The following is an 11,332-nucleotide window of genomic DNA, read 5'->3' as shown; positions in this document are numbered from 1 at the left end:
ACCTCATCCAAGGCTGAGAGAGTGTGAGTTACCTAAGGATACCCAGTAGGTTTCCATGGCTGAGTGGCAATTCAAACTCTGGTTCCTGGAGCCCTAGTTCAATATTCACACCACTACACCGTGCTGGTTATCTCAGGTATCTACTTCTAGCACCAAGAGATTTTAAAAAAAAAAAAAAGATGCTTTTCAGATACTCATACAAAAAGATTTTATCCTGCCAGAAGAAGATATATTCCTACATTATTTATTTTAAAGTGGGTGCATATTTATTCCTGAAAATAAAAACAAAACTAAGCCAATGGAAAAGGCCCATATTTCCATCAGGAACGTTCAGCCCAAGCAGTTTTTGTGTGCTTCCTTATTCTAAAAAGGTCTTTATTTTTCCAGATGGAGGAATGATCATTACTTCTCCTCCCCAATACTGTATTTCCAGCAGTTTTTGGTTTCACATACAGAGCAATGCTATCTAGCCCTCCTCAGAATTAAGTGTCACTGTGTTCAAAAGCACTTCTACTAAGTGAAGTGTGTACATAATTGGAGTGGCATTCATTTAAAAATGATTTATAACAGCAACTAGGACACTAAAACATAAATATGAAATATCCCACTAAAATTCATATTAAAATATGTCCAGCTTCAAAAAGCTTGCTCAAACAGTAACGTATTACTATGCTGCAAAGAAATGTTCCAGTTCAGGCTTTGATAAGTCATGGTGGGGAGACAAATAGGGTCCAGTTTCCTCTCTGCTATTTTTCTACCTGCAGGCCAACAGTTTTATTCAGGCAGGCCTCAAGCAAGATGGTTTGCTCTTAGAGGGACTCAAATTGGTTGTAGCACAATCCACTTTTAATTAACATAACTGACTTTTCTTATTATTAGTTATCTTTGGGAGCAAAAGCTGGGCTATAAACAAAAGAAACAAATATAAATACACTGGTACCCCGGGATACGAACGCGCCGCGTTACGAAATTTCCGGGTTACGAAGAAAAAAACTTTAATTAATTATTTCCGGGTTACGAAGGTTTATCCGGGTTGCGAAAAAACGCCGGCACTATTTTAAATGGAGCCGCGGCGGAGCCGCGGCTTTTCCCCCATTAGCGCCTATGGCAATTCGGCTAACGAAAGACTTCCGGGTTACGAAAATGGCGGCGGAACGAATTAATTTCGTAACCCGGGGGACGAGTGTATGTACACCACCTCAACAGACTTCACAATGCTGGCACACAGAGTCAACTGTTAAAAAGCATGCTCTCCAATGAGTCTAGGAAGCACAGTAAGGTATTATAGTCACTGCTCCATTTTCATAGACTTGGAATCCGCGTCCTTCGCCCGTTCGTAGGCAGCAAATGGAGGGGGCCAAAATGGGACGCATGCCCACAGGCATGTACCACCATTCAAGCCAATGGGGCTTGAATATCAGCGATTTTCTGTTTTTACGGGAAGGTCCAGAATGGATCCCCGTGAAAATGGAGGGGAGACTCTACAGTATTTCCAGGGGGTAGTGGTTACAAACATTCATGGTGGGAAAAAAGGAAATGGTGAAAACCTAGATACTTTAGAGAACAAGTCCAAAGATTTGGCTTGTTTATGAAGCTGTCCTCACATAACCAACTTAATTCAGTGAACCCTGTTTGCTTACATATCACTAGAACCTGTCTGCAAATAAGGAGCAGCAACTTTCCCCATGGCTAAGCACATTGTGAGGTCAGTATGTGTGTTCTGCTTTCATGCTGCTTCTTGCTACACAGTGCTCTAAAATATTTAAGACATTTTAATTTCCAGAAGTTCAAAAATGTGAAGGAGTTTCCAAACAGAGTACATACTGGTTAATTTCTCAGATAAGCTTCCATTCTTTCCAGAAAGGCTATTGCTATGGCTATTTTAAGATAAATAAAGACCCAAATAAGAAATTAATGAAACAATCTGGTTCCCAACTAAAATCAACTGCACCAGACAGAGGCACAGTAAGCAGGTAAACTCCAGGACTGAGTCTAAACTTAGTAATTTAACTTGTTGTTTAACATTTATATACTACTGTCAGCAACACGCTGGGTGTTATACAGAACCAAACTTGAGAAAAGTTACTTTTTTGGTCTAAAACTTCCAGAATCCAACACTCAGAATGGGCAATTCCCCAGCCATGCTGGTTAGCTGAGTCTGAGAGATGTAGTCCAACAAACTATTCCAGGTTTTGCAGGGAAGGAAGAGTTAACACAATCTGGTCCCTTACAATTTACATTCCAGCCAGTAGTACACAATGTTCTACACTTTGTACATGCCAGGAAAACAATAGTCATACCTCACAAAAACATTTCAGATTTGTACTATTGGTTTACTTAAATTTCTCTTTAATTCAGTACTACATTAGCAGCCTGATTAGATAGAGGTATAGATGTATACACAGGTGTATCTAGGTGTATGTTGTTGTTGTGTCTTCAGGTCATTTCTGACTTATGATGGCCTTATCACAGGGTTGTGTTGGCAAGTTTCTTTGGAGGATGTGTGGGTGTGTGCCACTGCCACCCTCTGAGGCTAACAGAATGTGACTTGCCCAAGGTCATCCAGTTGGTTTTCATGGCTGAGCAGGGATTTGAACACAGGTCTGTCCTAGTCCAATGCTCAAGCCTCTATACCACGCTGGCTCATATACAGGTGTATATCTGCATATATAGGTGTGTCAAACCTATATGCAAAGATATGAAATGACTGAGATGAGGGGACAGAAAATCACCCCCCAATTTTAAACACAGCCCTATTATTAAAGAGTACTAATGAATAATTACTAACCCCTGTTCTCTTATTTTGAGCACTTGCTCTCCTGATCTCTTTATCCATAATTTCTGACCAGAGTTCAGATTTTGAACCCCCTGCTAAACCCTAGCACTTCTTAACTCAGCAAAGGTGTTTTCCTTCAAGGTATACATATTAAAACAAACAACAGTATTTGCCCATGGGGAAACCACACTTGCCCATGGGGAATCATTGGAGAATACTTGCCCATAGGGAAACATGGGTGAACACTTGCCCATAGGGAAACATCCTATGTTTCCCTATGGGTAAGCATTCCCCAATGTTTCCCTATGGGCAAGTATTCCTCAATGTTTCCCTATGGGCAAGTAATTCCTAATATGTGCAAGTACTGCCCAGTGCTTCCCTGTGGACAAATACTCTGCAATGGTTCCCTATGGACAAGAATGGTTTCCCTATGGGAAAGTACTGTCATTTCCTTCTGTTACTGAAGGAGTGCTAGGATTTACCAGAGGATTCAAAATCTTAATTCTAGTCAGAAATTGTGGCATATGCGCAGCCACCTCCCTTCACCACACAGACACATCCACACAAGCAGCCTTGAACCCTGTCACATCCACAATCTCACAACATCTCTTCCCTTGCTAGTTTTAAATCCGAATTAAAGACTTATATTTGGATAGTTGACATTTTATGACTTTTAGATTGTGCACCACTGGCAGGTTATATGCTGTTTTGATGACGCCTGTAAAGTGCCATGTTGCAAATCTCCTTCTTTGGAGGCTTTTAAACAGAGGCTGGATGGCCATCTGTCAATGGGGGTGCTTTGATTGAGAGTTCCTGCATGGCAGAATAGGGTTGGACTGGGGGGCCCTTGCGGTCTCTTCCAACTCTAGGATGCTAGGAAATTTATGGCGCTATATAAATAAACATTAGTCTAACAGGGTTGGACCCTGTTTCACAAAGGACTGGGCATGAGTTCTCTTCCGCTCCTGATCTCTGACCCCAAGCCTTAATGGAAATACTCCCACAGACAGGAGGAGTGTCTCTGAGCATGTGTAGAGTGATTCTCCCTCACTGCCACACCACATACGTCTGCGGCAATCTCACAACCCCAACAGGGTTGACAAAGGGCTGGATTTGAGATCACCTGGCCCTGGCTTCTGACCCCAGAACCTTAGCCAGACCTTGAAAATATCCCCACAGACAGGAGTGCCTCTGAGCATGTGCAGAGTGATTTCCCTCTCACTACCACACAACATCCTTTCTGTGGCAATCCCATAACATCTCTAACCCCAGAACCTTGGCCAGGCCTTAGTGGAAGTACCCCTGCAGACAGTGCCTCTGAGCATGTGCAGAGTGGTAACCTCACAACCCCAACAGGGCTGGAGCTGATCCCTTACCCCAGAACCCTACCCAGGCCTTAAAGGGAGTGCCCCCACAGCCAGGAGCAGTGCCTCTGAGCATGTGCAGAGCGGTTTTCGCTCACTGCCCCAACGGAGTCCTTCCCCTCTTCCCCTCTGAAGGGGCTGAGGACCCTTGCCCTCCACTCACCTGGACCTCTGGAGCTCGAAGGCGGCGGTGGCTGCGGGGGCCCCCTGTCCCTGTTCGAGGCAGCCATAGCCCTGGGGGGGCGCTGCCCGGGCGAAGGAGGCGGAGGCGGAGGGGACGGGGCTGAGGATTCCCTGAGAGAAGGAGTTGAGGCGGCCCCTACTAGAAGGAGTAGCAGAGCAGGAACCAGAGGATGGAGGGGGGAGAGGGAAGGGGAGGCCGAGGCCCGCCGTCGCCGCTTGCCCAGGGCTGGCGAAGGCGTCTTCGTCGTCCTCCTGCTCCTCCTGCTCCCCGAGAGGAGGGTCGGAGGCCCCATCCTGTGGCTGAGGCAGCGGAGGGGGAGAAGGGAGGACGGCGTGCCTTTCCCGCTCGCCCTCCTTCTCCTTCTCCTCCTCCTCCTCCTCCGGCAGCAGCACCGGCCTCCCGTCCAGGGAGATGTTGCTCAGGAAGGAGAGCGCTGCCTGCCTCCGCCGGGGGTCCATCTGCGGAGGGAAGGGCCGAGCAGGAGGGCCGGCGCTCCTCTTGGCGCCCACGGGGCTGCTGCTGCTGCCGGACGCCGCCATTGCCATTGCCAATCTTCCCTCCCGGAGGGCTAGGCCAGGCCCCCGAGCAGCAGCCAGGCTTCGGGGGAGGAAGGGGGAGCGAGGAAGCGGCGCCCCATCCTGGGCTCCTTTCCCCTCAGGGCCCTCGTCCTCCTCGACGCCAAACGCTGCTGCATCAGGAGCCCGCCCAAAGGAGGACTGGGCCCCCTCCTCCTCCTCCTCTTTCTTTACCCCTCCTCCTCCCTCTCTTCCACCTTTCTTTCCTTTCCCCTTCCCTCCTTTCTTTCAGTCCTTCCTCTTTTCTCCCTCCCTCCCTCTGTTTACCCCTCCTCCTTTTCTTCCACCTTTTTACTCCTCCTTCTTTCGTTCGCTCCTTTCCCCCTTTCTTTCTTTCTTTCTTTCTTCCTTCTTCCTCCTTTCTTTCAGTCCTTCCTCTCTTCCCCCTTTCTTTCTTGCTCCTTTCCTTTCTTTCACTTCTTCTCTTCTTCCTTCCCTCCTTGCTTTCACTCCTTCCTCTCTTCTCCTTCTCTTTCTTTACCTCTGTTCCCTCTCTTCCACCTTTCTTCGTCCTCCTTCCCTCCTCCTTTCTTTCACTCCTTCCGCTCTTCTCTCTTCCTTCCTCCTTTCTTTCACTCCTTCCTCTTTCTTCTTCCCTCTTCCCCCTTCCTTCTCTTTCCTTCCTCTCTTCCCCTTTTCTTCCTTCTTCCTTCCCTCTTTCTCTCCTCCTCTCTCCCCTCTTTTCTTTCTTCTCTTCTTCCCCTCAGATAAAGTTATTAGCATTTTATAGGTGCCTTCGCCCTGGTGGGGCGCAACCACAACAACACAACCATCCCGTGTGTGTGTGTGTGTGTGTGTGTGTGTGTGTTTGTGTGTGAGAGGGGAAGAAGCTGAGGAGAAAAACAAAAAGCTCTAGGCCCAGAGAAGGAGGAGGAAGGAGAAAAAGGGAAGAGAAGGAGAAAAGAGGAGGAGGAACCTCGGTTTAAGGAAGCTCCTTCAGCCTTGTTTTTGTCATCACACACAAAAACACACCCCGCTTCTTTTTCCTGTGGGTTTAAATGGGAGGGGACTCTGGGGAAGGCGGAGCTTGTTGTGTGTTGTGTCTCTCTCTGGGCAGCACATGGCCTTCTCCAGGAGGTTACATAAACACACACACAAAAGGAGGAGGGAAGTTAATGGAGTGCAAAAACTCATTGGTTCCTAACAGGCCCTTTTAATCCCTTCATAACAACCACAATGGGCTTATTCAAAGATATAGCCCTGTTAGTCTATAGAATCAGTATTTGAGAGATCTTGTGGCACCTTTGAGACTCGTTGAAAGAAAAAAGTTGGCAGCAGGAGCTTTCCTAGACTTCAGTCTACTTCCTCAGATGCATTTGGGCTTAGATGGGGGGGGGTTGTACCTAGTTGCAAGGACCCCTAAATTCAAGTTTTCCAAGAAAAATGCAGGTTGTATCTGTAGTGCAATTCTTACCAAGATGTTATTCCTATTTTTAATCTATGCTACTTGATCTCACAGGCAAAACTTCATATGATGGAGTGTCTCTCCAAAAAGCAAACTACTGTAGTACAACAGGGAGAAAGCTTAAAAATATTTAAGATGTGCATCTTGAAGAGTTACAACATTGTTGTGTAAGCGTTCGTTGAGAAGGATTTTTCAGATGTATAGAGTTTATCCTGTACATTGATCCTAAGATGGTAGAGAAGACAGCTGAGGATACCCTGGAAAACCAAAAAGACAAATACAAGAACAGATCCAGCCTGAAATACCCCTGGAAGCCAAGATGCAAAAACCAAGGCTGTCGTATTTTGGCCACATCATGAGAAGGCATGGATTGCTAGAAAAGAATACAGTAATGCTAGGAAAGGTAGAGGGTAGAAAAAGGAGAGGAAGACCGTGTGCCAGATGGATAGGCTCAATCAGGGAGGTCATGGGCATAAATTTGCAGGGCCTTAGAAGGGCAGAGGATAGGGATTATTGGAGAGGTCTCATCTACAAGGTCACCATGACTTGGAATTAACTCAAGGGCAGCTAACAACAAGAAAACAGAAACCTATCATAGGGTTTTCTTAGCAAGATTTACTCAGTGAAGGTTTGCCATTGTCTTCCCCTGAGACTAATAAAATGTGACCTGGCCACACATGGGGATTCAAACCCTGGTCTCCAGAGCCATAATCTTTTTATTTCAGAGAGTATGGCTCCGTTAAATATTTTAGGGGGGACTGCAGATCCATCTCAGTGTAAGGATTATCTCAATATAATGCAAGGGCTCAGAAGGATTAGGAGTTACTTCCATGCCTGAATGGTAAATTCTGCTTCCTAAACTGCAAATCCCAGGATTCCATAGGCTGTTTCCATGCCAGTTGAAGTGGAATCCTAATGTATATATAGCAATGTAATGTGAAAGAGTCTCTGATCTTCCAGATTCCTAGTCCCAACACTCAGATTACTGCATCATGATGGCTCTGTTCTGAAGGTATACTTGCAATTAACTTAAATAAGTATTTCTGAGTGCTGATCTTTCTTTCTTGTATTTGCTCAGGTGTGATTTTGGAGGGAGTTTCCTGCTCACTTCTGTGAGTTATGTGTAGAGGAGAAAGAACAAAATGGATGAAAATGCAAAACTTGTAAAGACAGAAGTCAGATGCATTCTGAAATATAAAATGAGCAGACCACTGTAAAGCTTGTGTCGTTTTCTTCTGTAATATGTAGATTTCACTTTCATATCGGCTACTAGAAATAATGTATGCATTTGGTGGCTTTCTCCAGGCTCCTTGAGGTATGATATTGTCAGAATTTGGGATGGAAAAATCTCTTATAGTGCATCTACACTGCACAGTCATATCAGTTTTATCTTGCTTCAACTGTCACATTTACATCTTAGTGAATTTTGTCTAGAGAGGACTTATACTGTATTCCCAATTATATTTAAACCGGTTTGCGATTTGTTTTCACTCCGGGTCAGTGAATCGATTCTAGTTGAGGTGTTGTTCCCACTATGAAAGCAGATCTTTTCATGTATTTGCTTCTTTTTTGACATGATTGTCGTTCCCACTAGGTTGTGCCACTTCAGAATGCATGACAATCATCTATGTGTCATCGATGACGCAAGCAATAACTTATAAAACATGTAGAGGGTGGAGGGGATGATGGAAGCTATGTTTCTTAGTCCTGCTCCAAATATAAATGTCATGCTTCTAGGGATTCCTCCTGGAAGGGAGGTTGAAATGTAGGACCTATCCTGGGAAAGGAGGAGGAGGTGACTGAAGGAGTTGGGCTTCCTGCCAGAGAAAGAGGCTGAGGCAGGCGCTATAGCTTGGCCTTAGAACCCCCCTCCTCACCCATTCTCCCCACAGGGGTTACCTTCCATTTTAGTGATGGTGAGGAAGGGGCCATTGCTGATCAGGGCAACTTTAACAACTGGAACCTTCTTCTGACCCTCAGCAACCCAGGCTGCTCCCTGAGTGTGTCAAGCACACAATTTTCCCCTTGAGCCTGGGTTGCTGAGGGTCAGAAGAAGGCTCCATTTGTTAAAGTTGCCCTGATCAGCATCTGTAATGGCCCCATCCTCACCATCACTAAAATTGAAGGTAATCCCTGTGGGGAGAATGGGTGAGGAGGGGGGTTCCAAGGCCAAGGTTCCAAGGTTTTCTGAGGCTCACCCAAGGTTACCCAGTGGGTTTCCATGGCCAAATGAGGAATTGAAGGCTAGTATCCAGAGTTGTAGTCCATCGCTCAGACTACTACGCCATATTTACTTCTTAAAAAGAATCCTTCCTAGATCTTGCTATGGGAATAGGAGAATAATAGAACACATGTGTTAACATGTAGTAAACTATATGGACCAATCATCTGACTCACAAAACACAGCAAATCTTTATGTATTTGTTATTTTCATGTTTTCAAAAGCAGAAAAGACTTGACAGATTATTGACAGCATGGGGAGCATTATTAGAGTGTTTAATGCATGTCCCTTACCTGTGGGGGCTTCTTGATACATTCTGCTGAGGGATGGTCTCTTAGTACCTTTTACATGAGAGCCTGCATATATACAGAAAGTTACCATGCAGTCTACAGCAATAATAAATAATGTAATGCTTATTCAAAGTATATATTATATTTATATAATTATTATATATTATAGAAATATATAATATCTATTATATAATTATATAAAATTGTAGAATTGGTCTATTGGGCTGTGGGATTAATTCTAAGTACACTGAATTGTTGTGAACTGTTTAAATTGTTTTCTAAGTGTTTTATTGGCTATTTCCTGTCCTGAGATTTTTGGCTGTAAGGTGAGATAAGAAGCATTTTAATAAATGAATTGGGCTTCTTACCATACTGTAGAAAGACAACCTTTTTACTTGTCTTACATTGAAACCAGCCATGTTCAACTCTCTTGCTGAGATCTCTAGGCAAAGTGCCATGTGTGTGGTAACTTACTGTTTTTCAAACATTCCTCCTTGCCTCTCTGTAGCCTCCCACACCCTCCAACAATCAGCTTTTTAAACACTACACATGAATGGAGTAACTTTATTTTTCAAAGTGCAATACTGTGCTATTATCATATATCCTAGTTCTCTATGACAAAGAACATTCAAAGATGAAAACAGCTATTGAGTTTGCTAAACTCTTTTGATATTTTGGTATAAAGCTTTGAAGATCAGATGTATACTGAAAGTGTGCTTTGACTTCCAGTCTTATTTTCTATCTACAATTTGTGATGTCAGAACTGCAGAATACATTCAGTGCATCATGAGAAAATAATACAAGTGGTTAAAAGAAGAAGATGCTGAGTGGTCTGCTATAATACATTTTTGCATTGCCTCCATCTCTTATTCTTTTCCCCTCTACTTACCAATTGCTTGTTTGAAAAAGACTGCATTTTTTCTCCCATGACCACAATCTCCAGACCCCAGTGATCATCAGCTCTTCATTTCACCAATATTTTTTCTGTTGCCATCACAACAATTCACAGCTGTACATTTTGATTTCTCAGTCTGGCATGGATAATTTTGACTATAAAATATAACTTTATACTTAATGGATTTATCTAGTTACTGCATAGTTGCCTTTCCAAGTTTTGTTGTGTGCCTTCAAGTCCTTTCTGACTTATGGCAACCCTAATGCAAACCAATAATGGGTTTTTCTTGGCAAGATTTGTTCAGAGCCTTTGCCTTCCTCTCAGGCTGAGAGAGTGGGTTTCCATGGCTGAGCGGGGATTCGAACGTGATGTCCAGAGTCAGAGTCTAACACTCAAACCACTTGCTATCACACTGGCTCTTAGCCTTCTGATTTCTTGACTACTTTCTTCATTTTTATTAATGATGGAACCAAGGTCCAGAAAATCTTTTAAATATTTTTGTATCCTAATTACCAATTTTATATTTATGCAAATAACCTGTGGCAATTTAAGACATGCAGAAGCCCCATACTACCTGCATAAAATAGGAAACACTTGGGACTATTATTGATGAAAAGGAAGGAAGTGCAGAAGCAGGACTAGACTTGAATATCTTAAATTTCCATAGGTTATTTACATACATATAAACTTGGCAATCAAGATACCAAAATATTTTTTAAAATTTCTGAATCTTGGTTCCATCATTAATAAAAATGAAGAAAGTTGTCAAGAAATCAGAAGGCTAAGAGTAGTATGGGGTCCTCTGCATATCTTTAGTTGTTGGTGCACCTAACCACTATTTTCAAGCCTCCTTCTTCTGAGTCTAATTCTGCTTTCTGTATATGTTGGGTGATAAAACATAGGCTTCTCAAGACCACTTGCCAATGGGAAATAATCTGTTCCTCTGTAATATGTCCTGACAGTGGTCTCTTGTTGAGAGTATCAGGACAGGCAGATGTTGTGGTATACCTGTTTATTTTAGAGCCAGCCAGCTATCCAGTGGTGATCATGACCTGACTCTCAGAAAGATGTTAGTATTTTTAATCTACTGTAGCTTTACTATGCTCAGGGTCTTAGCAGCAAGAAAATTCTCTCTGGGCCAGCTGACATGCTTAAAATTGTTTGCTTACATGAATGGCTAAGAAGCTTAAAAAGAATGTTGATTAAAATTTAACATCAGACTTCAAAATAAAATAACTATGTGAGCTGGCTTCTAAAATCTTAGCATACAGTTTGATTACAAATGGGATTTAATAGAATTTGGAGGGGGGGGGGCAGCTTAACTTTAAATTGAACCTGTTGACCATGTGAACAGCTCCATAGATGCCAGACTCTGTTGGCTGTACTTTAGTCATCAAGACTGGGAATTAGCTAAAACCTATCTGCTACATGAGCTAATAATCTGCACATAACAGCTTGTTTTGTGCCCTATGAAAAGTAGGCAGGGGAGCTCACTGGGCAACTATTTTACAGAGGCAAATATCTTAAGTAAAATGGCTAGGTGGTCAGTAATTTTTTCTTAATGGCATGACATATAACTGTCCTGGAAGATTAGAACGATCTGAATCTTCTATGTAAAATAT

General features: G+C 43.4%; 1 protein-coding gene across 1 annotated transcript; it reads right to left on the bottom strand.

The window, feature by feature from the left end:
- Positions 1-3,650: 3,650 nt before the first annotated feature.
- LOC121917314 (CDK5 and ABL1 enzyme substrate 1-like) lies at positions 3,651-5,158 on the bottom strand. The gene has a single exon (XM_042443165.1). The coding sequence runs from the start codon at positions 4,867-4,869 to the stop codon at positions 4,300-4,302; it is 570 nt and encodes a 189-aa protein (XP_042299099.1). The 5' UTR covers positions 4,870-5,158; the 3' UTR covers positions 3,651-4,299.
- Between the last annotated feature and the right edge of the window lie 6,174 nt (positions 5,159-11,332).

Source organism: Sceloporus undulatus, unplaced genomic scaffold (assembly GCF_019175285.1).
Source record: "Sceloporus undulatus isolate JIND9_A2432 ecotype Alabama unplaced genomic scaffold, SceUnd_v1.1 scaffold_15, whole genome shotgun sequence".
Lineage (NCBI taxonomy): Eukaryota > Metazoa > Chordata > Lepidosauria > Squamata > Phrynosomatidae > Sceloporus > Sceloporus undulatus.
Note: the sequence above shows the minus strand (reverse complement) of the source record. Positions and strands in the feature narration are given on the sequence as shown.

Bases quoted from the DNA above. Each gene is read 5' to 3' on its own strand.
- LOC121917314 (XM_042443165.1), bottom strand. From the start codon at position 4,869: ATGGCAATGGCGGCGTCCGGCAGCAGCAGCAGCCCCGTGGGCGCCAAG.